At 39.7% G+C, this 27,874-nt stretch overlaps 1 protein-coding gene across 5 annotated transcripts in view; it reads right to left on the bottom strand.

Moving 5' to 3' along the window:
- Positions 1-27,874, bottom strand: part of LOC129777664 (ras-related protein Ral-a) — a 62,710-nt gene that overhangs the window by 10,641 nt on the left and 24,195 nt on the right. For 3 of the 5 annotated variants that reach the window (XM_055784107.1, XM_055784090.1, XM_055784072.1), the window contains 2 exons: positions 13,788-14,588; positions 12-172 (listed from right to left, as the gene is read on the bottom strand). In XM_055784107.1, the coding sequence (XP_055640082.1) occupies positions 12-172; positions 13,788-13,940 (314 nt within the window). In that variant the 5' untranslated portion in view covers positions 13,941-14,588. The remainder of the gene's footprint in view (positions 1-11; positions 173-13,787; positions 14,589-27,874) is intronic. The other 2 variants (XM_055784098.1, XM_055784082.1) reach the window with 2 other exon arrangements.

The raw sequence follows: 27,874 nt of genomic DNA, 5'->3' as shown, positions 1-27,874 counted from the left end.
CCCATACTAACCGAAACTCTTGTGTCGCCTGAAAGCTGTCGTCTTCGGTGATCGAAAACACGCACAGGAACCCTTCACCGCTGCGGAAATAATTATCGCGAATCGCCGCGTAGTCCTCCTGGCCCGCCGTGTCCAGGATATCGATCTGTACTTCCTCGCCGTCCAGGACAACCTGTTTGGATGGATAAATGAGGGTAGATTTATTATACGGGTCACATTTCGATAGCGACTTCATCGAATACGGTATCGTTAATTAAACAGAATTCCCGATTTTTACGGCATCACCCTCGTGTAAAAATGTTCACTTGTATTTCGCGGCTTCAATTATAGCAAGATTTTTATCGGGTTTATAATTACGGTCTCAACCCCTCGAGACTTTGGCGTACATAACGAGTTGTAGTTCTAATGATTCTCCATCTCTCCACACTATAAAATTGAGTATGTGCAATACTGGAAAACAAGTATTGCTTAATTTGTTTGCATTATTATTCATGTTGGTGAGTTTGGTCATTTATAATTTTGACGTGGGACTACGTCTAACCGGAGTATATGGGGGGTAAAATGGAAACCTAGACACAGAACATGCAGGAAAAAATGAAAGATTCCGAATGCTTATAACTCGAACATTTCTTACTGGATCGGAAAGATGTTTGAATCAATTGGTAGGGAATATTTCTACACTTCTATCGCAATTAATAAAATGTTATTTTTCATTAGATAAACAATTGAATAACTGTAAAATGTTAAGCGTTATCTAAACGCCCTAACTGCTTCGTTTTGATTGGCCAGATTTACGGTTTCCCCAACACAGCCATCAAAACCAAGCAGCCTTGTGGAAATCGGCATTGGAAATACATGAAAGTATGGGGATTTTTGCTCTCACTGAAATGTGTTCCCTAACACAGACATCAAAACCAATCAGCGTTGGGAAAATCGGCATTGCAAATACCCCCATAAAAAGTATGGGAATTTTTGTTCTCACCGAAATGTGTTCCCTAACACAGACTTCAAAACCATGCAGCGTTGGGAAAACCGGCATTGCAAATACATGCAAGTCGGGGTTATTTTTGTTCCGACTGAAATGTGTTTACCTAATACAGACTTCTGAACCAAAATGTCATCATACCAAACGTAAAACGATTGTCATGAAATTTACTTGTAACGAAGAACATAATCTATTACAATGCATGAATTGACCCTGCATGGCACCATACAATCCTTTTACCCAAAAAGCAAATATATTGAATTCAATTAAATTCGGAAATTGCTTCATTCGATCAAAAATTTAATCAATACAAACAAATGATTGCTAAGCTAAGATAGTCCCACGTCAACCTTGCGGTTATATGATAGATATAATCCACTCAATTTTCTATTAGAACAAGAATTGGAAGCTATTCTGCGTCTGCGTCGTGGACGTAGGCGATAGTTTGGCAAGATTGATGTTCTGTTATCGGGGTTCTAATTGCGGCAATTATTGCCATCGGGTGCAATGTTCATCCACTGGATATATAACATTTCACCCGAAATGCGTTCACCCGAAGCACATTAACCCGAATGTAACAAATACTCGAACTCACATTTGCCCGAATGCAATCATTACTCGAATGTAATATTCACCCAATCCGGAAACGGACGAAAAAAGGAAAAATTCTGACAAATCATGTTATGAGTTTTGGTGAATCTCCTGATAATAAATAAGATTTGATCAATACAACATGAGAGAGCAATGAAAATACGCAGTGGAAGGAAAATTTGTAATGCAGAAATTATAAAATTATGCTGGAGACTTCGGTGATTCATTTTCAGAAATTAGCGTAGGCACAATTAACATGCATCTTCGTTACTCTCCATATTGCTCTTCATAGCTGAGAAATCTTTTATGAATGAACACGGTATTTGTAATAGTAAGCAGATAATTTTAACACGAAAAATAAAAATTATAAATGGTTTAGAAATATGAAAAGAATTGGTAAGGAAACAAATGGTACTTACGCACTAACATCACCACAGCGCAATTTTTATTACAAATATTTTTTCGTAATGAAATTTATTCTGAGGTCAACATAATGGGGGCGAAGTCGCGCCATAGAAAGCGGTGGCGGTGGCCAAGCAAACCTGTGTTACGCCGATTGCTCGGTTAGTTTCAAACATAGAAGACAATCATTTAGATAGGTCGGACCGAGCGCGCTTAGAAGCAAACACTCGATTTCCGAGATAACAATGAAATCGATATAGCTGTCATCACAAAGACGCACCTTAAATCATCATCTTTCTTCCGGAATTCCGGCTACTAAGATTCGACAGAATCAGTGCAGTGCAACGGTCTGCTGGGAGGCGAAGCATCGACTACCGACTGCAGTCGAACATCCAGTTCCAAACCATCGAAGCCATCGGTATCGAGGATTGCTCATCGCTTGGGCCAATTACCATTATTGTAGCATATTGTCATAACAATGTCAAGAACGATTTGGCCAAGCTACCTCGGCCGCGGACAAAATACATCATCACTGGAGATCTGAACGATCGGCACGATATTTGTAATAACCGAAGGCGAAACGGGAACGAAATCATCCTCGAAGAATACGTGGAGAATGGCTATTACAACATCTTGGCGCCGATCAGCCCAACGAGAATTTCCAGGTCGAGAGTTAACTCTATTCTGGACATTTTTCTAACCAATATGGCCGTCCCGACGAAACTATCATCGTGCAAACTGGGCGAGTTCTAGCGTGTTGTTAATAACAACATCACCCCCGATCAGTCCTTAAAATTTCCGGAGAATATCGACCCTGCCCTGGAATCCTTTCAATTGCCATAACTTGTGACAGGGCGCTCTCGATTCAACCACATCAGGCGAGTACCTCTCTCCAAATGGATAGCACCACCGAACACATTATTCGTTTAAGAAATATGTATCGAAGTCAGTACCAGCGGACAGGCGATCGGAACAAAAAGATTAGGTTTAGCAATCTTACTAGGATAATTCAGGAAAGGATTCAAGAGCTTCGAAATGGAGAAATCCGTGATAAACTCCGTTAAATTCTTTCAAATTTCCGTTAAATTCGTAACCCTGGTGGTTCGTTCCAACTGTACACATTACAAAATGACAGTGTTACATCCATGTGCCTTTTGTTTACATTTTGTTTGCTAAGGTCATCCACATAGCTATCCACATAGCTCTACCGACGACAATTGATGCGTTTGAGCCGTGCACTGAAGAAAAAACGGCCACAATACGAGCAAAGAGACGATAAAGTTATTTTGCAGCACGACAATGCTCGGCTGCATGTCGCGAAAGCGGTTAAAACATACTTGGAAACGCTGAAATGGGAGGTCCTATCCCACCCGCCATATTCTCCAGGCATTGCTCCATCCGATTACTACCATTTCCGATCGATGCAACATGGTCTGGTTGATCAGCACTTCTCCAATTTTGATGAAGTCAAAAATTGGATCGATTCGTGGTTAGCCGACTAACCGGTGGATTGTTTCTGCAAAGGGATCCGTGAATTGCCAGAAAGATGGGAAAAAGTTGTGACTAGCGATGGGCAATAATTTGAATATTAAACTTGTAACCATTTTCGCAGAATAAAGCATTCATTTTTGAAAAAAAACGAGGAAAATTACCGGTACTCGGGTATTATACAACATGTAGAATAGGGAACATTTCCTCTTATTTTCATTGATAAAGGTGTGAAAATCAATTTTACCTCGACAAATTCTTGAAGTAAAACGTATTTTCTCGCTCTAGAGAGTTAAGTGCGATTCATATACAACATCCACGTTACGTTCACGTTCCGTCCAGTCACGTTGCGTCAATTATTCTTCCGAGCAGTTGTTATGCAAACATTCACATTCACCGGCAACGGCAACTTCGACTTGCCGTTGCTGGTGTATGTGAATGCTTCAATAGGAATTGCATGGAAGAATGATTGACGCAACGTGACGTGACGGAACGTGAACGTGACGTGGATGTTGTATGTGAATCGCACTTTATTCGGGGATGATAATTATTGTTTTCAACAAGTGTGTGTTCTTTCTCATACAAAGGGGCCGGGAAAATTTAACTGATTTTATTACCAAGAATGAACAGCCTCAAACAGTTAAAAAATTACTTTGAAAACAGACTATTGAAATCACAAATCTGCTTATACACCAATTGGCGCAAAAATAAATATACCTCCATTTGTAATGTATTCCAATATTGATTTTTTTAATCTTTTCGGAATTCCAGTCAATACTACGGAAAGATAGTTGGTAGACCGTTTTGCCCTATCAGTATAGTTGATTAATTTTTTTAGAAAAACAAAAAAAATTACTTTTAGGGTATGACATAAAAAATTCACTTGCGTAAATTTGTTTTACCGTGTTTTCTTAATCGATGAACCCCTCGTTTTGACAGCTGGTTGTTTACGTTTGACACAAACATAATTTTTGTAGCTATTTAGTGAACTTTTCGTGTGTGGTGACGTGTTTTTGACGCTAAAGAAGCTTTCAGAAAAATGGATGGAAAGCATAGGTCCGAAATTTATTTGTATGTGACTTCCAGCGTAAGGGCGATTAGACATTATCCGGTTTCTGCCGGACCGGTTTCAAAAAGCACCGCTGGGTTTGGACGGATAACCGGATAACAATGTGAAAGAGACTTTGCGCTACACAAAACCGTACATCTCTCACATACACATACATACATTCATTTATATAGCGGAATGACAGATGAACATTGCTGCAAATATCCGCGATGACGGCGGAATGGTGAATGGTCTGGATACGACATTAGTTTGTATCTAAGACGTTTGTATGAGGCAAACTATTCTCTATCAGTTTAGTAGAGCCGAAGGCAGTTTTGAATTGCTGAATTTGTATGGATTTTTTTCTTGGTGTTATTTAATTACTTAAAGTACGTTGATCTAACTCTAATTTAAACTATTTTCTAGAAATTTTCAGATATTCTCACCAAAACTTGCCATTAATCAATTTGCCCACGATTTTTTTCACTACTTACAGGTGAAAGTGTTTTGATTTACATAGAGTGCCAATTTGATTTGAGAAAAATAATTTTTAATTCAAAAGTGTGTTCATCCCTTCTGCAAACCCATATTGTCATGCGGGGGAGTTTGCATGATACGTAGCTCAATGCCGTCAACGCGTTTTCCGACTACATGCACCTGATTGTACAGTAGAACCCCGATTATCCACGGTCTGGCTAGCTCATCGCGAATAATGAAAATCGCGGATAACACAATAAAGGACTAAAATGGGTTCGAAACACGAAAAAAAAATATTTCAGCATGAAAACTATGTTTTATCAATACAGAAATCATTAAACTATCCATCTGCAAGGTCTTATACACCAGTGGTCATATAATGTGAAAGCCATTACCAAAACAAAAGTGCACGAAACTATCACTCATTGACAATTTCCGGGAAGGCCTATAATTTACTATGGAACTCGCTGTCGCGCATAATCTGCACCACGGATCATCCGCTCGTGGATAATCGGGGTTTCACTGTATACGGAAAATATTGAAACCACAGCTGCTGCGGAAACTACGAGCCTTCTCGTATTTGCGTCCCTTGGAGAAGACGGCCGAATGTTGGAGTGTGGCACACCAGGACATTACGCGCACCCTGCATCAGGACGGTGTTCTTACGGCCACTTCAGAATACGTTTAGGAGCATTTTCCGTAATTCGCACAGCACACACACACGTTTATCTTGGCCACATATGGTTCTACAACAGCGGCAATGTAAATTTGTAATGATAAAAATGAAAAACTTACTGGACAAAACACATAGGTATCATCAACGGTATTACAAAAACTAACTTTGGTCCAGTTGCGGTGTACTTATTCGTACGCTAAATTAATTTTATTTTCAAACATACACAAATAGCATAATTTATTTCACACGCGATTGAGCCTTACAAATAAATTATTGAAAAAACATAATTTCCCTTCAAACACGATCTCATTGCTGCTTCCGCAGATCTTCGTCCAGAAACACGCTGAGCATGTGTCGCAATTCCTGGAGCACGTACCCCTGGGGCATGGACAGCTTCTGGAGCACATTTCGCATCAACGCACATCGGATCGTGGGCGAAGGATGGCCAAATCATATATGCCAACAGCTTGGTGATTTCGTTCTAACAGAACCAATACTTCAGCGCCGGGCAGGGGAACATCTTGATCACCGAGCACAGATCGGACAGTTTGGGTTGGAGTTCTTCGAGCCGAGTTGCGACCACCTAATCGTCGATCGTGTTCCGGTCAGGTCGAACTGTCTGGCATACCGAATAAGAATGTTAGAAGAGGGAACTATTTTGGTGTGTTCAAATCAACAAAAACTCACCTCCACATTCAGCTCGATGAAGTTATTTATATGTATTGTGTGCCCATATTTTTGTGTTTTTTCTTTATTTCTTTACGATTGAAATAACGTCATAATTTTCCTTCGAACTCTATCTCATTGCTGTTTACGCAGATCCTCGCCCAGAAACGCGCTCAGCATATACCGCAATTTATCGAGCACGTACTCCTGGGGCAGGAGTAGCTACTCGAGCGTGAATCAACGCACGGCTATTTATACGCGGATCTTGGGCAAAGAATGTCCGACTCAGATATATTGGGTGATTTCGCTCTGACAGAACCGATGCTTCGGCGTCGGACAGGGAAACATCTCGATCACCGATCACAGATCGGACATTTAGGGCTTGAGATCCTCGAGCCGAGCCTCGTCCACCTCGTAGTCGATCGCGTCTCGAGTCAGGTCAAATTGTCTGAAAGAATATAAATATAATATTACGAGAGAGCTATTTTTGGTGTGCTCAAATTAACACAAACTAACCTCCTCATAAAGCCTCGATGAGCTCACTCAAAATATGCCCCTTGATGAACCAGTTGGAAATTTGTTTGACATCATCGAACTCGTTCAGTAGCGAATCTGTGAACAAAACAAAAACGGAAGTTATTTTAAGAACTCGTTAAATTTGTCGAAAGACACCACCCACCGTTTGCTAACACAGTCCACGGCAATATGCTCCAGGATGATCTCGTGTGCCTGTGACCATTGCTTACCTTCGTGCAGCAACTTGTATCGCCGAATTTGTTCCACAGCACAGATCGTTGCCGAAGAAGCGAAATAAAAATTTCGACATCCATATCACTTGTAAATTCTGAATTGATTTCAAAATCAACAAACAAACGTCAATAGCACACACACATACTAATTCAAGGGGATAAAAATTGCCTGAATTGTACTCATACTAACAGACATGACAAACAACTGTCAATTCGCGTGGAGCTTCGTGCTCCGCTTTTGGGAAATGATAGTGATAATTGATTTTCGGGTGCAGTTAACCCATATTTAAAAATAAAAATTATGAATGAAAATTAACATTTTATTACAAAATATGTTCTTAATGCAATAGAGTTACACGTTCTTTTGCAAGTGAGGAAAATCCCCTGAACAAGAATTGTGTTTGATAATTATTTTAAATTACAATGATGAGTTTTAGTGACAATATCAAGAAAATTATAAAAAATGGTTAAGTAAGAATCAGTATTAAGAGTTTTAAGTGATCAAATAATATAAAGTAAAATTTTTCATTAAAAATTTGAACAATTTAACTGTCTTAAGGTCTGATATTCTTATAGAGAATGATTTACTTTCCCAAACCTACTACTGTCATCGCGTATAATGCTTGTCCGGTCACCGGACATTACAGTCGCAGTGGACGGCTGCATCACGGCGCCGTGAAGGGGTTGGTACGGTCGAAATTTGCCATTTTGGATTCAAACCGGTCCGGCGGAAACCGGATAATGTGTAATCGCCCTAAGGAGTCTAAATGAAACATACATACACATACACACACAAACACACTAAGAGAAATAAAAAGTTAATATTGCTCATTGGCTACAAAGCCATCTGGAATCAAAGAAGTGTTCATTCCGCCGTTGACGGCATTGAACTTCGTTTACGAGTTTAGGGGAGCGTTTTCCACATTGCTTTTCAGGATAAAACTGAAGCGGCCGTACTTTTTTTTCTCCGGGTTTGGATCGATTAACCGACGTTCCGTTCGCTTCGATTATTAGTTGCGCAGTATTCATTCGATTAATAATCGATTTCTGTGGGAAGTATTCAATTAATCGATTAATCTAACGATTATCGGGGATCACTGGGTCGATCGACCGAGAAAAGAACTGAAAGGTAAGACTGATGCAAGAACGGACACGCTAATCATCCGAGAAGTGAAGGAAAATCCCCAAACGACCATCCGGGTAATTAAAGAAAGGTTGGATCTGGACTTTTCCAATCGTACCATTCGACGACGCTTGATGGAACGGGACCTGAAGAGCTTCTTCGTCAAAAAGCGATTGATGATCAGCAACACTGACCGAAAAAACGATTTCAGTTTACAAAGGACAATGTCAACAAGCTGTTGAAGTTCTGGAAGCGCGTGATTTGCTCAGATGAGCCTAAGTTCGAGCTGTTTAATAAGAAAAGACGATCACGAGTGCGGTGGAAGAGTGATGAGGGCCTCCAGGATCGGCATCTACAACCGACTATGAAGCACGGTGGTGCAAGCATCATGGTATGGGGCTTTTTTGGTGGGAAACTGGGGGTCAGGTCAGCGGTAACCATATTGCTGATGGTTTCATCGATATTTTGTGCGAGAACCTGGGAGAATCCATGTAGAAAATGGGGCTGGAGGATAACTACACCTTCCAACAAGATAAACACCCGAAGCATACTGCGAAGAAAACAGCAGCATTCTTCTGATCGGCCCGGATCAAACTAATGGAGTGGCACCCTAAAGCCCCGACATGAATATTATTGAGAATTTATGGGCAATTTTGGGCAACAAGGTGGACAAAACTAACGGTACGAAAACTATTTGCTGCTTATTTTGCTTGAGACGAGCTAGAGCTCCAACACCTCCGGAAATTCGTGGAGCGTATATCAATGCGTTGTCTGTTGGTTATCCAGACCAAAGGCGGTCATATTGACTATTAATTATGTGTTTTTATTTATTTTTATTATTTTTAAAAATAAACCACGAAGTGGATTTTTTATGCCATAGGGGAAGTGGGGGCATAGTGGTCACCCTAAGGAATATGCCCATTTCCAGCGCCCACATACCGATTCAATTCCCGTTCCTCGAAGAATATTACAGTTCAATTCATTGATTGATTCAAGATTACAAACGGTTTTTACTACAAAAATTCAAAATAGTATTATTTTCATCATTAGAAAAAAAGGTGAAAAATCGAACTTTTATTTTACTTGGAGGTAAAGTGGTCACCTAGTGGGGCAAAGTGGTCACCCGGCCATATCGAGCTAAATGGGATAGATTTAAGCGTTTTTTCGTCCAAATTTACTCAAACAATATTTGATATAGTAGGTACATGTATGAAATAAGCTTGGCCTATTCACCTAGAGTCTCAATTAAAATCTTGCATACAAAAACGTAGTAAGAAACACATAACTTTCCGCATAATAAGGCTTGGTTTTGTTGAAGTGGCATATTTTTCCAGGGTCAAAGCCACAAAAGGATCTTCTTCAAGAGCAGAATGTGATGAGGTATATCAGCTTTAGTAAACAGAACATTGTAAGTTGTTATTCCCCTATGACCACTTTGCCCCCAAACATCAAGATTATTTCTATGCTAATTAATCGCTTAGATTAAACAAAATATCTGTTCACCTCTCCTAGAATATGTGAACAGTTGTCCAAACTGATGATTTGTCCAATATAACGGATTGAATAAACTAAATTTCACGAGACATTCCTTAGATACCATGCGCACAGAACTACGGCCGAATGGCTATCGAGAGAGCTATTTCTGTTTTTATTTGTATTTTGACATGCGACAGCTCTACTGAAGGACAGGGTGACTCAAAAGTCATTAAGTTCTTCAAACATAAGGTGACTATCAAAACGACATCTTTAGTCAATAGTTATATTGCCAAACAAGCAGGTGACAACTTTGCCCCCCATGACCAATTTGCCCCCACTACCCCTACCCTAAAGTTAATCATTTAGGCACAAGTCATTCTTTCTTTTTCTAAAAAATAAATCAACGATACTGAAAACGCAAAATGGTCTTCTAATTACGTACTTTTACGTTGACTGGAATACCGAAAAGTTTGAAAAAACTTTTAATATTGAAACCACGCCGCCGAATTTGAGGAAAACGCTATTTGATTTTCACAGGTAAAGTTGCTGCTTTATTTCCGAGGCATTAGTAAAATTTCTAGCAAATATTTTTTTAAATTTTTATCTATGCTGATTTATTTATTTAAAAAAAAGATTTTTTATTAACCCTTATAAGAACCATCACAATTAGTATTGTTCAAACAATAACAATGATTGTCGTTTTGGATAACCGCTAACGTTTAATCAAATTAAATCGATGCTGAACAGTGTGCATTGACCAAACATGTCTCACGCGATACAATTGTATTATTTTCAATTCAGGTTCATTAAGGTGAAGGTGGAAGCTAGCTATTGTAGTAGTATAGGTAAAGCCACGTGTAAAAATGGGGTAAATGTGTTTGTGAGAGAAGAGCAAAGCACACGTAAATAGATCAATTCTCGCGTAACTTTTGAAAAGGTCCTATGTAACAAATGTAAACAAATCGAGTTAATGGATGCACGCTATCAGTTTTCAATCATTGAATGTATTACAAAAACAATCGTTCTCGTATCTATCTTCTTCATCTTTTTGTCGCCGATACAAAAAATATCCAATGTACAGATTGTAACTCACGAAGACTTCCACTCGTCTCCGATGCGGACGTCTTCTTAAGCCAGCCAAGCTAACTCTCACTCAATTATTCTCAGGGTCGACTAAAACGCGCTAGTGGAAACTCACCTGTCCCTTCTCTATGCTGGAGCTAATCAAGCTGAAATCAATTTCTTTGGTGCACACAAGAAAATATCGCAAGCAAAAGGTATAGAAACGAATCAAATAACACTTTATTCCAGAATCCAATGACAATTTATTTATTGAAAAGATCTAAACGAACTCACTCGCTCTGCTCATATCTGCTTCCGTCGCTGTTGTGATACCGTCACCACGTAGTTATTACCGGCGGCTGTGCCGGCTTTCAGAGAACTGCTGCGCTGCGTTTTCCGGTTCCCAACCGGCAAGATGGACGTCTTCGGCTGCTACGTCTTATAATTCCGACTCTGGTCGGAAGATTAGATGATGGTGGTTGGTCGTATGTTGGTGGACGACCTTCGGCGACCTGGATAGCGGTATGTGCACTCCGAGAGGAATTATCTCGGCTTTGGTCACTCGCGACACCTTGCATTCACGGTCGGAAAATAACGTAAATGTGTCGACTAACTAACTCTTCGACCGGATGCGACCTCTTCACCTATTAGCTGGCCTCGACGTTAGCTATGAGGAGGACCAGGGCTATATGAAAATAGCCTTACTAGCAAGGCTCACTATCTTCGCGCACTGTTAATGTTTTATTGAACAAAACCACTGTTTGCTAAAGCAATTAAATTGCTGCTAACACTAGATTCACTAAGAAATTGGACTTGCCGAAATTAACACCACTTTTTGCTTCGCTAATCCAGGAATAAGAGAGCGTCGAGTGGGCTAGAGGGCCTTATATAGCATTCCGGATCCCGTCCTTACAAAGGATCGTACGATGCGTGGCGTCATCACGCATCAATTGTGCTCAGTTAGATGCTGTGCTTGTATTGGTATCGGCTCCACTGATGAGTTTAGCAGAGATGTGAGCAGTGAAATCCGCCTGTTATCCCTGCGCTAACTAGGTTCGAATTTTCAAATAACTCTACACTGTGCTACCTCCTGATTGGCTAACCGAAATGAGTTCCGTCTCACTTAACGGCACATCATTCTTTTTGCCGTGCTGCATGTTCCCCGTTTTTTTGGAATACGTTGCGTGACGACGAAACTCATAGTAGGTTGCCAGAAATTTGAATCCAATTTTAATTTGATTTGCGAAATTCGTTTCTGTTTCTCTTTTATTTAATTTGTTTTTATAATTCAATTATTTCTTGTGCGGTTATTTATATTTACAAACAATATTTTGCTTTTCACTGATATCAAAACTATCACCAAGCGAGTGATCTCAGCTTGTAAGCTTTGAAAAAGGTTACAAGATTCGAATTTTAAGCAGCCGGCTGTTACTTCGGACGCCACTTTCCTCCGACGGCCGAAACGTCCGAAGTAACAAAGCAGTCAAAACAACTCGCAGTCGTACTTCGGTCGTTTTGGAATTTGTTTCTTACAGGTGTTGTTATCGATTTCAGTGCAATTCAACGAGTGATAACAATAATAATCAGTCTTTAGAACGAAATGCTGATATTTGGATTGTTGTTTATTAGTTAGTTTCAAATTTTTATAGTGCAACGTAATATGTCCAATGTGCAAACGGGGGCAGTCAAAACGTCCAATGTAACATTTTTCGCTCCGAGGCTTCAACCTTAATCTCAAATCACGGAACAATAGTTACGATCGGTTTTACGAAGTTATTCTTGACAGCTAGTGGTGAAAACAGTGATAAAGATTGATAGCTTTTAAGACAATTCGCGTAATAATGTTCGGGTCTTCAACTACGTTTTTCTCGAGTTGGCGAAAATGTTACATTGGACCTTTTCAAAAGTTACGCGAGAATTCACTTATCAGACTGTGTGGCGCTTCATTGACACGAGTCTTTAAATACATTTGAAAGAAAAATAACAATTCAATACAAATATAAATATATATATAAAGAAGGTGCATTTGCATATGAAGTAAAATTCTGATTATACGCGAGCGTAACATGAACAAATTTATAACACATACGAATTGGGGCTCTTTTGGTATTAACAAGTTCTTCCGCATAGTAATTCGATGTTGATAATTCCTTAATATTTTCCTTCGTTGATCGTATTGTTTTCACATATTCACGTTGGAGAGCCCTAGCCCTTCTCTTCGTTGGCCGAGGCATTTTGATTGAATGTAATACTTTTCCGTTTACTCTTTTTGAAAGCATAGGTAGCCGTGGTAGTGTTCCGAGCTCTGCAGTACTAGTTTCTTAACCAATGTTAAAGTTGCTAAAACTTACATTATAGACTCATTAAACGTACAAATAATAATTGTATTGATATCAATACAATTTTATTATATTGATCTTCATGACATGAAACGCTATGACTCAGGAATAACATTTTATTGAGTGGTTTTGATAGTTGTTTCGATGATGTTGCCTGGCATCAGTGTCGAAAAAATACCGATGCTTTCACCAATACAAACAAAACCATTGCCGAAAATTAAAAAATTAAAATTTAACTTTCAGAGCACTAGCTCGAGTTTTCCGACGTTTTTCACTATACAGTGCGACAGCAGATGAAAATTTAATATCTTGTGAGTAATCGATGAAAGTTTGATTGATATTAATTTATGGGAAGTTTGCGAAAACGATCATTTTCTTCACTGTTTCGCAAAATTATTGATTTTAGGGCGAGGGGTAAGGGAGGGAGATGATAGAAATGAGCGCCATTGTGACAGCCATTTGTGGCTAGCATCCACCTTCACCTTAGCATGACATAGGTTTTGTGTGATAAAACAAAACAAAATGTTAAAATGTCCATAAAAGAAAGTCTTTTTGCTTTTGCCACCATTCACTAATTCAACAAAATCGATCATAGAGCCCACTAAAACATGACAACCAGATAGATGTGACCGTTTTCAGAAATCCGAAAAAACTGACGTCAGGTATGAAAATAATTCCTTAAATTCTCGTTCCAATCAAACTCACCTTTTTCCGATAACTGTCCGCCTTCGTCGGCTCATAGTCTTCCACGAACTCGTCGTACATGAACTGTAGTGTGAGTGCTGACTTGCCGACGCCACCACTGCCAACCATGATGACCTTATGCAGTGCCGGTCCCGCCGTAGGTTTTTTCGACATTTTGTCCGCCCTGCTCAATTCCTACCGGCTGTCAAAAATTAACAACTGAAATAACGCTAGACGTATTCCCTAGTTTTCGATTACTACCAGCGCACTCTTTTATCAGCTAGTATTTATTTTCCTTGCGTAGTTTGAGTATAACTGAGGTAATAATATCGTGCTCTCCGCTCCGGAACGAATGAAACGGACCACTAGACTTGCAGCTAGCTAAGAATCGCTCTACAATGAACACTTGTGAGTAACAATATCCCTTGCTTATCGCCACCACCACGGTTTTAAGACAAAACAAACAAAGCACATTACATTCGCTAGCGGGCGCGAATGAGCTGTCCGTCCCATAAATTAATTTTCGCAGAATGTATTTGACGATTAGATTCTCTTCTTCGCTCGATCCAACATCCAGCAGCCACAACAGCTGACTCACACTCTCACAGTCTATCTCCTCATCGGTGCATCATCATCATCGTCATCATCGGTCCATTGTGAGGCGCCTCCACAAACAGCCGAAGAAGATAACGCGCCTCGAAAAAGTAGCAGCGCTCCGTTGGATAACGAATCGAGGCGGTCGTAAAGATGTTACGTCCGCACAGAGCTAGCAACAAGTGCGGATAGTGATTTGAAAAACAGCTTTGATCTGGCTAGCGGAATCTGGAAAAGGACAAGAGAGTTGTAATCTATGAGAGCTATGTTTCGGTTTCAAAAGAGTTCGAAGTGGTTTAACATATGGAAACAATGCTACGCGTAGGCGGAAGTTCTGCTGGAAGTGTTAACTGTTTGACCCCGGAACTGAGTAAAAACGCTTCACTACGATATATAGCTCAAACTAAATCGATTTTTTTTTGTGAATGCTAAATTTCAATGTTCCCGAATTGTGAACGTGAATGTTTGTGTAGGGGAGAAAACACAAGTTACCCTTCTGTACATCATGATTTCTAATTTATTTCACCCAAAACAAGCGGTGCCGAAGAAAAAAAAACCCGGTTGTGCTTACAATCGACACCCACCGCTGAGCGCACACAGCTGGTTCCAATCGACAGTGTTTGTGAAAATTATCACGAATTTAATTTAGGATACGTTTCGAGTTTTGTTTATGTTACCCAGGAAAGCCGGTTTACGCTACGTTACGTACATCAAGTCAACAATGAAAGAGTTCAATTGGGTTAATTTTAAGTTCGGATGTTAACGGTCTCAGAAGATTGTGCGCGATGCGGAGCAAAATGGATCTTACCAGCAGTAATTAATGTTAATGACCTAATAAAAAAAAGTTGTTAACCTTCCCCCTCGTAAAACTGTCTCAGGAAGACCAGTGGAATCACACAATCAATCAATTTCACCGACAACACTATCCATCACATCTGGGTTAAAAGCAGGATGTTCGATTAAGAGATCCTCCACCCACCCCGTCAACTATCATCGATCGATATTACGGACCCCACCAGTCTCCTCTTATCATCGAGTTACTATTGTACAAACGATAGACACCGGCAGGGATTCGCCGCAATCGATTCTGCCACATGGATATGTGATGCTTTGTATGGCAAATTTCAGGATGCCCATATTTTTTCCTCCTCCAAAGAGAACAACGCTATTGTTGTTGTATCACATTCTCTGGCATGAAGCATATCAAAAATCGAAAGTATCACATCAGAGCGCATAAGTTCAATGTGAGTGCTCCCGGATGATGGGATGAAGTATTGGCGTTCACACTTTGGCACAGACATTCGGGAAAGACGAGGCGCATCTTTGCAATCCTAAACCTCCCGTTGAAACACCCTATATTAACTGAATTTTATTCATGAAAAATTGATCTGTTGTATCCGCATGGTTGACGTAGGATTATGTTAGGTTATCTAAGAATTATTGAAAGACTTTGGTTTTGAGTATCTTTGAAATATGGGAGTGTAATTATAATCTACTTCCTTTCTATTAATTCTTTGTGGTCGTACGTCTGCTTTATTCAGTTATGTATCAGTTCATCTCTGTCCTAAACAAATCTTAAAAATAAGTCTTAAAGCCTAGTGAATCTGTTCACTAATAAATATTAGGGATAAAGTGGATATCCGGTAACTATCCGGTATCCGACCTATCCGGCCAATATTTGCTATCCGGCCGGATACCGGATAGTGACTTAATATCCGGCCGAATACCGGATATTAGAAAAAAAACAATAATTTCACTTTAAAACAAGATAAATCATACACTCTGTCCAACTTCTATTAGACCACGCTGATTCTATTTCGTTGCAACACAAACAGCTAGTTTTTTTACATACCTATACATTGAAGAACTTTTCGTTACGGTATATAGCAAAATGTATTATTTTTGAAACATTCTTTGTTATAACATACCATGTCCCACTGTAGGTTCATGTGAGCTTTGACAAAACTCGAGCGTCTTCCGATGTGAGATGGTGTAGGATGAGGAACTTTAATCTGTCAAGCCCTCTTTATGTGAGAATTTTTTACCAAAACTTGACGAAGTGTCACCCGAGTAACATTTAAATTGAAATATTGCTTTATTTGCATAAGTGATTTTGAAGTATTCGAAGCTGTTCTGGCTATTTCCCGCTTATCCTGGTCAGAGAGCTTCGATTTACGTGGAGCTCTCTCTCCTTCTTACCATATCCTTGTGGATTCGCCAAATAATTGAGGACTATTTGATGGGGTTGTCCAATCCGACGAGCATTTTCTCTGATACCAACATTTTCTTGGTGAAATGCATCGGGTTGCCTTTCTTATCTGTCCGTGAGCACTTTTCCCTTCGGCATTTTCCAGACTTATTGATCAAAACTAAACCAACGGAAAATGTAACTGGTCTTATAGAATCTTGACACTTAAAAAATACAAAAACATTCGTTTACGCTCAGCGCTTGCACATACACATATGAAAATCATGCAGTTTATTGTAGTCACCAACACCTACACACTCGAATAAAAATTGAAGCACTGTTTGACAATGACACAAAGCAGCAAGATCATCACATGGTCTTATAGAAGTTGGACAGTGTATTTTTTCAAGATTAAATTAAAATTAACTCATAACATTGATTAATTAACACTGTAACCCGTTTAATTGGACAGTTTTATAAACATCGAGTACGGGGCCCAAATTATGGCCCCATATTGAAAGTCGCCACCAGATGCGACACTGTACCACTGCGAATGTCAAATTACAGGTCAAAATCGCTTCCAATGCGATACTAAGCGATGCCTCGGCATGTCGTATTAAATGTAAATTACTGTATAATTTTCATTATGAATTCTTTAACCCAAGGCGCCTAGAAGTATATCCTAAAGCGGGCCAGTGTGCTAGACCACTCTGCAGCCATCTGGGAAGTCTACTGTGTTTCGTTTGTAAACAAAACACAATAGGCCTGTGCCCAAGCTCGCTCGTGATCTGTCTGTCTCTTTCACGCTTCAAGCAAATAATTCCCCTTCTCCTTTCTTCCGTACTGTTTTCATATACCGCTGCCCTAACCAACTTAGTGACGAAACGGCCTCACCTTAGGATATACTTCTAGCCGCCTTGCTTTATCCGACCGATTACGCTTTACTTCGTACACCAGACCAGCTTTAGAGAGCAATCTTTCTTTGTAAACACTACTGTAAGATGCTGAAAGATGAACTTTTAAATACCTTACCAATTGGGGTACTACTCAGAGTTTAATTACTATCAAACGTAAGGAACGTAATCGCGAACCATTCGAAATTTTTTCGCATAACAGTCGATTTCGTTAGCGATTTTTTTTTGCGACGATGAACACCATATTCATTTGCCACTTCGATGAAACTATCTCAAAGGTAGCGTGAGCTTCACGAATCAGGTTTAATTCAGTTTCGTCTTTTGCTTCGTTTAATTTGATTTGTGTCGAAGTAAGTGTATCCTCTCTCAGATTGTCATGCCTGAAGACAGTTCCGAGTTTTTTAATCTTGGATGACAATAAATTATTGTTGTTCTTTGCTTATTTGAATTCGTAGTACTTACTTCAACTCGATTAGTTTTAAAATTATTTCAATATATTTACAAAAAATTCATCATTGTAATACCATATTACCTTACTTTAGCATACTTACATTCCTTCCCTTCACCTGCTGACTGTAAGGACGTGGTCGGCGTCGTTCTTGACGAATCACCGAAACTTGTACAATAAGAATGTTTTGCTACCGCCAAGCGTCATTCGGTGAGTTCTTTGTGCAATTTCGCTGGTTCAGGTTAATCACGGAGAGCAACTACGGAGTGTACAGTCTACCCAAGTTCAAGGTCGAACTCAGAAGAAATAATACAAACTGACAATAAGGACAATAAGGACTGTATTATTCTCACGAGAACAAGAAATAATTATGTATCAACCATCTTCAGTTGCTTCTATAAAGTCAGTTCAAAAGAGTGAAATTTTATGTTCTTCCCTGTATCAATTATAATTCAACACCTCTACTCATCCACTCACACGCTTACAAGAAGAACGTTCAGCAAATTCTCAAAATACAATTCATTAATTGATGCAACTTCAAACAAATGATTACTAATCCAACGGTAGTCCACCAGGCGGTTGTATCACAGATATAACCCATCTCTAATATTTAAAAAGAAAAATGTTCAAGGATTCTGAATCGTCTCTATAAATTGCAGTGAAAATTGCAATTTTGGGTGAGTGCTATGCACAATATTTAAAACAGGGGTTCTCAAAGTGGTCGATATCGGCCACCTGAGTAGGTCTATTTCGTATTCCCAGGGGTTGACATAAACGAAAATTTTGAGGGTCGACGAGGTCTAAACATCGACGCTATTAATCACCACAAGATAATTTTGGTCAGTTTTGGAATTGGTAAGTATTTTGTATGAATAAGATAAAGCTATTTTTTTTAAGAAATTAGGATGAAGGGATCGATGGTGTCACTTTATTCTGGAAAAGGGGGCTCTTGCCCAGAATAGTTTCCGTGGTTTAAAATAATTGGATAACGTCGGCCTTTTTCAGCTAATTTGGTATGGAATGGCACTCTATATCATTAGAACTATATCATTAAAATTAAAAGTATTTGTATATCAATGGTAATACTATAGATATTTTCCGCGTGGAGGCGATCTGACGTAGTGGAAATATCCGTACCTCTCACGCTAAAGGTCACGAGTTCAATTCTCACTCCCGACATTCTTCCAAAAATGGAAAAAAAAAGTGACGAACCAGCCAAAATGTGTTAAAAGTCACTACAATATAGAAAAAAAAAGTATTTTCCGCGTCAAAAAGCACGCCATTGTAATCGCCACACGCTACTATACATCGATACCTAATATTATTCTGTTATTGATTTTCAACATTTACTGAACCGTTCGAAAACCATATTATCGAAGCGATTCATCTGGCCACCTGAGCGCTTGGTCTGTCTGCGGTTCCTATGTCAGTCGCTGACATCGCATGACACACTTCCACTCGGCCAAGCACACGAGAGGTTACGCGCGTTGATTGTTGATGGGCCATCATCGGGCTGAAGGTATGTCGTGAAATTGCATGGATTTGTTGCCGTTTTCTCTTTCAGTGTTTCTATTATTTATGTGGGTATGAATATGACATGAGCGTTGAATGCCAATGTTGGGTGTGCAATGACTTTCACCTTATTTTCATTGGTAGACACGCTTGCACGGTATGAGAATAATCGATGTTATAATCAAATTTACCATCTGAGAACCTCAGGAATTCGATGCGAAATTATGTTTGAGCGATGACAGAGTCATATATCAGTTCATTACTTAACAAACAGTCACTAATCGATTCGGTTGCTAGATTTTGATATCCGCGTCGCAGATTGCTTTTTCATTGTTTTTTTTTGTAGAACTTTATTATCGCCGATTAGCTCATGATCACTGCAAGACCAACACCACCCCCTTTCGTGACGGCAGTGACGCAAATATTTTGGTCAGTAAACGGAAGAACCATCAAACGAATCCATCACGGTCCGTTAGTTAGGGAAAATTTGTGTATGGAAATGGTTAGCGTACCGTTGTATGCCCAAAGTAGTTGCCAACATCGGTGCCGAACGCCTCATTCTTAACCAATTTTCTCTTCCACCCACACTTCATACACACACAGTAACCGCAAACTCGTCTGTTCTACCGCATTCGAAATTATGCTTATTTCACTTCCAAAATTGGGGGGAGCTTTGACGACGCGAGGGTGATTCTCTGCAGTACTGTACTCTACGAATGGCGTGCATTTGTTGTGGTTTCGTCATTTAGAGCATCCGGGCTAACAGTCGCGAAAATAAGATGACATCATCCACGCGTTCAATCATGACATTTGGACTCTTGTATCTCTAACATTGGTATTCTTATTTTTCACATGGTTATGTGAGTTCCATGCGAATGTTTTAAATTATTACAGTTTTCTATTGTCTGATAAAGTCTTACTCTACTGCTACAACAGAAAGCCGAGTCCAATCTCAGTTGTCAGTGAAGCGATCTTCCCCATGACGTCGTACTAAATGTAGTGGCATATAACGTCCAAATACATCCGAAGGTAGTATGAAAGAATGAAATTCCAACGGAACATCAATATCGTTAGTAATTTTCTTTTGCAGCAGTAACCAAACATCAAACGCCAAAAATTTTGTTGTTCGGACAAGGTCTATAAAATGTCATCCTTCTAATGTCGAGTCGATCACGAGTAATCGGTTTCTCGTCATATTAGTTTTGGAATTAACCCTTTCACTACGGCTGTGTGCTCCGTCGGAGTCCTACCACTGAACGGAGCACTGCGCCGAAAAGTATGCATATCGCGCTGGTGTGATCGATGTGCAGTATCACCTTGATGTAGTATATGGACGACACTCGTACACACAGGTTATCGCGCAGATGTCGCCTATAGACGGGTTCAGGAAAATGTTCATATATACTAGTAAACAGGGTTGCCACATATACAGAATGTTCTGTATTTTACAGATTTTTCGCCAAATTCCAGATCCAGGATCTGCAGGGGAAATCAGAGAAAAACCGACACCTCCTGATTTTTTCAGTTGGAAGCAATTTTTTGAAAATTTCCCGATGTCCCCTGTACACTTGTCATTTTTTTACGTTTCGAGGTACCTCTCATCTGCGGAAGTCTCTTTGCTGTCAAAACAAACAATAATACAGAACCGGCCAGCAAACATGAGACAGTCCACAAAAAAATTCGGTCGTGGACTTTAAGTGCTTAAGTCGGAAAATTGTGGAAAATTCGATACTTTTATGAGCTTAATTCATCGTAGATCATTGTTCAATGTAATTTGTGAGACGCTAGGTGGTGTTGTTGCTTATCAATTCTCGAAAACATTGTTTTGAAATCAATTTCGAGTCCATTCGGGGTAACACCGACCCCTTCTATCAGGGTAAAACCGACACCTGGCTTGTTTTTAATAGACAGAAAATATACGTTTTTACTTTCTGTAGATGCTTCGTGTTTATATTCAACGTTTATATCAACGTTGAATCGGGCATGTCAACAAAAACGCCTGGCAGAGCTCATGGTATCCCTTCGTTAAACGCCCATCGGCACATTTCACGTGGATGCTCACCTAAGCTGGGATCTTAAAGTGTCCACATAGTATATAGAAAATCTCTTATTACCTTGAAATTATTGTAACAGTTTTCATTGGTTTTTTCAAAGGTGTCGGTTTTACCCGACAGGGTGTCGATCTCACCCGCACTCCCATTTATTTCACCTGAAAACATCATTTTTTGTATTCTATCAAAATTCGAGTACTAATAAAAAATTGTAATGGGTTGTATCTAGGACACGACCGCAGTTTTCGACGTAGAACTGCGAAACTATATTATTCAATCCACTTGTTTATCACTTCGGATATTGTTTCAGAATGCATCGAAATTTTTGTAATATCTTTTTAGCTATTTAATTTTTTATTTATTCAGTAGACTCGAATGAGTCGAGTAGAGACGAAGACCATCAGATCTTCTCGTTTATTTGAATCAATTCGCATCAGACTTTTCCTTCCCAATCAGATATCAATCAAAAACTATGAACCCTTTTGCTCCTATATTCGGCTTGACATGTGATCGAACCCCACAACATGCAACAATTAGGTAACCCTGCTGGAATCTCATCCCATCCGAGTTCCCGTAGCTTCTGGCGGGTCATCAAAGATGTGTGAGGCCGAGCGTTGTCCTGGTGGAAAACAACACCATTCCTATTGATCATTTCTGGCCGCTTCTGGTCAATCGCCTGCTTCAAACGGTCAAGCTGCTCACAGTAGAGAACCGAGTTGAGGGTTTGGCCATAGTTGAGCAGCTCATAGTGGATGATTCCCTTCCAATCCCACCAAACACACAGCAAAACCTTCCTGGCCGTCAATCCGGGCTTGGCGATGGTTTGGGCCGGCTCACCGCGCTTCGACCACGACTTTTTTCGCTTTAGGTTGTCGTACGTGATCCACTTTTCATCACCAGTCACCATCTTCTTCAAAAATGGGTCGAGTTCGTTCCGTTTCAGCAGTGCATCGAAGACGTTGATTCGGTCTAAAAGATTTTTATTTGCGTCAACTCGTGTGGCACCCATACATCCAACTTTTTTTGGAATCCAATCTTCTGCAAATGGTTCCAAACGGTTTTATGGTCCATATCCAGTTCCTGGCCAATCGAGCGAGTGCTCACATGCCGGTCTACTTGGATTATTTGAACGATTTCATCAGTTTCCACGACGATTGGCCTACCAGTACGGGGTGTAGCTTCGACAGCCACTACACCAGAACGGAATCGATCAAACCAAAGCTGTGCTGTGCGAATCGTTACAGTATCGGTTCCATAAACTACTCGAATTTTTTCGGCCGCCTTCGTTGCAGTTTTACCTCGCAAGTAGTAAAAACGTAAAATATGGCGGATTTCTTGCTTGGTGGACTCCATCTTTGACGCGCTATAACTTGAGACTGAAAAGGACATTCACAACACTGTCAAAAAGACACTTGTAGCACAGATTGATCTTTAAATAGCCGTATAGTATGACCCGATGCGATAAGTACAACACAAGATATGTTTAAGTGTTGCCATATATTGACAAAATACGACATTTCTTTTTCCCCAACCCAATATGTTGAAAACGGGCAGAAACGAATGTCAGTTGCGCGTTATTGACAGCTTTGTTCGGGAATGCACACAAATCGGCAGAACAAATGTATGGGGAAATGAGAATGCTTCCAGTTTTCGTTAATTTAAACTGTTCAGGCATTAGTGGATTGTACTGTAAAGTATATCAAACAAATTTTAGAGAATTTCCGATTCCATTGATGTGCAAAGTATTGGAATTTGTTCGCTGTGACAATAGTTATTAACGTTAACTATATTTCACAAAATCGTGACCTGTTTTCTGATTTGGCACCCTTCCTGAAAGACGTAGTTCTACGTCAAAAAAAATTATCAACAGATACTGTAGAATGCTTCATGAACAGTTGAAGAAAGGTTCTATATCGATTGAAAGTCGAAGACACATAGTCGATCCTGGAAATATGTCAAAATCCTTACGGTGTCGGTTTTACCCTGATTTCCCCTATATACAGAATTACAAATTTTCAGCAAAAATACAGAATTTACAGATTTTTGTTTAATTTCAATTTCAAATATTGAATTTATTACAGCGCATACATAAATACCTTGAGTTATGAAAATGTTGAACGCAATACAACAAGATGATAATGAACTCGTGAAACAGATCTCAAAGCAATTTGATTTCAGCGATCCGGTTATCAAAACTGCGTCCTTGCTAAACCCTCAAAATTTCGTCAAGCTATCAAACCTCAATGATTTGATGCGCCATTTTCCTAAATTCGTTGGAGCAGGTCATAGACAAGGCTTGGATAATGAAAGCAGGCTACTCAAGACGAATCTTATGGAGCAAAAATTGATTGACTCAGATATAACTTGGTCCCAGCTGTTAGATATCAAAAAGCGTGATGATAATTTTTTGTATCCATTGCTAGGGTCGTTTGTAAGACACTTCTTGATAACATTCATCAGCGTGTATCGGACGAATATTTTCGCTTTACAATGCCAACAAAACAAAGTCCGGAAATCTGTTTGCACCCAAAATTATAGACTCTACTTTGAAAGCGAAGAACTATGTATCGGCTCAAGCGTCAAGAATGAAATTGACGGAGAATTTAAGCGCAAAGTTCAACAAAACCATATATAAACATCATATAATTCAGAGGATTATGAGAAAACATTTTCATGATTTATTTTGTTGTATTGATACGACTTTAACAACCCATCAATAAGAAAAATAAATTCAAAATAAAAATAAACCTTTACAACATTTTCCCCTTAATTTTTCGATTCAGATTTTTATACAATTTTTTTTCGTTTTTGCTAAAAATACAGGTATACAGTTCTTTTCAGAAACTTTTACAAAATTAAATGGGGGAACCCTGAACGTGACGTTTTTATGAAATATCGTTAACATCAATAACTCTATTTGTTGAGACGGACCTTCATGATTTACATATCAATAGAATTCGAATTTCTTTGATTTGTGATACATTACGATTTCACCGTTTTTTAAATTGACGAAATGTGGAAGACAAACATACAAACATCAATAGCAGCGGATAGGTTGATCGCTGCGGTATCCTCCAAATCGTCAAACGGGGAAAAAAACATTTGCTTCAGAATGCATTCTCAGAATATGCACAAAGCACGCTGAATGCAGAGCTTCCACTAATTCGCATAGACTCGCTCCAGCACTAAACAACAAATCGTATCCATCCGTTGCATAACAAATAAAAAACGACATTTTTCGGCACGTCAATTAGCCAGAAGAATTGAATTATAACATTGTTTTGCTTCAATGGAAAGAATGTGTTTGAAGATCGCAGGTATGCGCTAAAGGGTGACTGATAAGAGGTTCGCGGATACGAAGCTGAAAGAAACATTGCTTCTCAGTTTCTGTGCATGAAATGAAATTTGTATAGAATTTTCTGGAGAAATAAATACAATTACAATAAATACAATACAATTTACAAATAAAAATTATAAAAAAATAACAAATCTGACGAAAATCAAATGATTATCCTATGCACTAGAGTACCGAGTTTTCTGCGAGTGGTGAAGAAAACTGTCCATCTATCGGCATATACTGATCGTTCAACCGACAATATCAGTGGATATGCCTCGTGACTCTACCAATCAGCTTGCAGCAGTTCGTTGCTTTCCAGTTTTTACAATCTTCGATTGGACTGAGACATGTGGTTAATTCTGCACAAAAGTTATTTATGGGCGGTATGCATAGAGTTGTTGTCTTGTTGAAAAATAAACTTCTTCTCTAAGCCAACTTTTCGCGCCGACTCTTGAAGATTCTTTTTCAAAATGCTGATGTAATAGTCTGCTGTCATTATGCCATCAATTTTGTCAAAAATCCAAGCAAAGCCACCTCCATGCTTGAACGTTTTTTCGACATTTTTGTCGGCAAGTTTTTCGCCAGGTTTCGTCCAAACTCGTGCTCGTTGTTGCAGCCGAAGAGCTCAAATTCTCTTTCATCGCTCCAGATAACCTGTTTCCAGAGCTCTATCTACTTGTCGATGAATTTTTGGGCGAATTCGAGACGTTTGATCCTGCACAAAAAAACTTGCTCAAAAGTTCTACACCCAATACGTATATCGTTTTTAACACTATTATGGTGAAGAATGAAGCATTGAAGAATTATTTCGTCTGTTTCCTTCTAACTTTGCACCTATCCTTCACATTCATCACTACCCAGACTTTAAAAAAGTATGCAATTCAGCATCCGCCTGCCACATTTTCAAGCATTAAACATCGATAAATACTGGTATCAAGAGAGCATCAATCGAGCATGAGTCGAATTGCATTTTGATATTCAAAGTATCTATTAACGCAGCTCAGTATATGTAAGCGATTAAAAGTTCTGGTCTGCAGGAGCTTGCGGTTTATAAGTTAAATACCTACCGATGATGCGAAACAGAACGTGGAAAAAGAAGTATCAGGCCGAGGAAACGGAATCAAGAATGCTCTTGCAACGAAATAGAAAAAAATAGAACAAGAGGGAGAAAAGAAAGTTACCGTTTACTCCGTTTTATCGCTCAAGAATGAAAAATTGCTTTACCAGAGGTGAAAATGCTACCGATTGGTAATAGTCTGCCGATAATTGTTAGTAATTGTGTAGAAATGAATTCAAAATCAGCATAGATCCAGATCAAGATCGATCTTTTTTCTATTTCTGAGAAAATGTTGCTCTAAAGATATACGCCATTTCATATACCTAGTTTTCCAAGTCCCATTTATTTCGAAGATATTCGAATGCGCACAGTTTTCGTTGAGTCGTTCAAGTTCAACCATGTGATTGGCCGTAAATGTCAAAAGAATTGACTATTTGAGGTTACGATCTATTCGTTCCTATCGAACTCATCGGTGGCATTACTTCAGCGCTCTATGAGAATGAATTGCGACACCATCTGGACTTCGGCTCATAAATCACGACGAATGGCGGACAGAAGTGGACGGCATTGATTCTGATTGCTTCGAATGTTATGGCAACTGCAGCATTCCTTCGCGATGCACTTCAAATGGATAATACTTATCGTAGCAGTTAATGGAAGTCAAACACATCTGCTTTCGAAATTGATACCACACTCCGATTGAGCCGAGCCATACCCGGCCTTCAAATCATTTGGAGAATTTAAGCGATTTCACATTGCAACACTCCTTCGACATCGCACGATCATTGATATTTTGCTGCTTTTGTTTCACGCAATGTTGATCTCAGTCATTGACAACATTACGATTCGGATTCGGAAAGATAGCTCCATTTGTGGCGGCACGTACCTATCAGCTGTTCGCCACTGGTCGACGACCCACAATTGCTGCCCGCAGATGTAATCAACGGCGGACAAATTAACACCCTCAGGTGTGCTGTACCGCGATTAGTAAACCTTTCCTGGTGCGCACACACACGCGCTTCAAGCCGCAGGAAAAGCACCTACTTAACGAGCATTATTTGGTTTTTACTTTTTCCTACTACAACGAATATATGTTCATGGCAGTAGCACCTTGCTATGCTGAGCTATCGTATAACCATGTTTCCCATCGGACAATCCTTAGCTGCGGCACACAAGTGCGTAACCAACCGTGTCACATTGCTGTGGTTCGTGTCTTGTTTTTGATTTCGAACTCATCGAACTGGAAAATCAATTGCCGTCGGACAAGTGTGTTTCATTATCCACGCGAAAGAAGTTCTGTCTGTACGGATCGTGTAGGACTGAATAACTTCACTTCCTAGTCGGAGCCCGCAATTGACTCCGTTATCGGCGTTTATGTTGCAATCCTTTTTTCTTTCTTGTTTCCACCACATGGTTTAGTTCATTTTCATCGATTTTCTCATTCGCAATCAGCAGCAGCGAAATACTTGTTGCTCAAATCACCCGCCTTTGCCGCTGCTGCTGCTACTGCTCCACAAATTATGGATCGCTGGATTGTTTCGCCGCTATGCACAGGTTCAAAGTCATTCCAGTCTGGTTCGAGAAAACTTTCCTAGCGCTATTAAAAGCTTCCTATTTTCCCGCCCATCAACGAGCGCGCGCACATTGTGTGTGTGTGTGTCACACGCGTTCCAGAAACATGGGAAAACTACGACTATTTCGGTGTTTAACCCGCCGCGCACTAGTTTTGTGGCAGGAACGAACAATTAACCTTGTTGTTAACCCCGTTCGAACGTTTCTTTTCTCGTTTCTTCCTCGATGCGATGTGCTTTGCAATTTATTCAGAGTTTCGTTGGCTATGGTAGCTTTACCTAAGTACAACCAATTTGTTTGCATTTCGTGGCTCGACTCCGCTGCAGAGTTTGTGTCATAGTGGATAAGTGGCTGGTGGCAATCATGGACCCCGATTTCTTTGTAGTTGCAGTTCGTTGTTGTTGGGTTTTGTTTCGTGGGATTGCTGAAAGTATG

Source organism: Toxorhynchites rutilus, chromosome 1 (assembly GCF_029784135.1).
Source record: "Toxorhynchites rutilus septentrionalis strain SRP chromosome 1, ASM2978413v1, whole genome shotgun sequence".
Classification (NCBI taxonomy): domain Eukaryota; kingdom Metazoa; phylum Arthropoda; class Insecta; order Diptera; family Culicidae; genus Toxorhynchites; species Toxorhynchites rutilus.
This window is presented reverse-complemented; position numbering and strand designations above follow the sequence as displayed.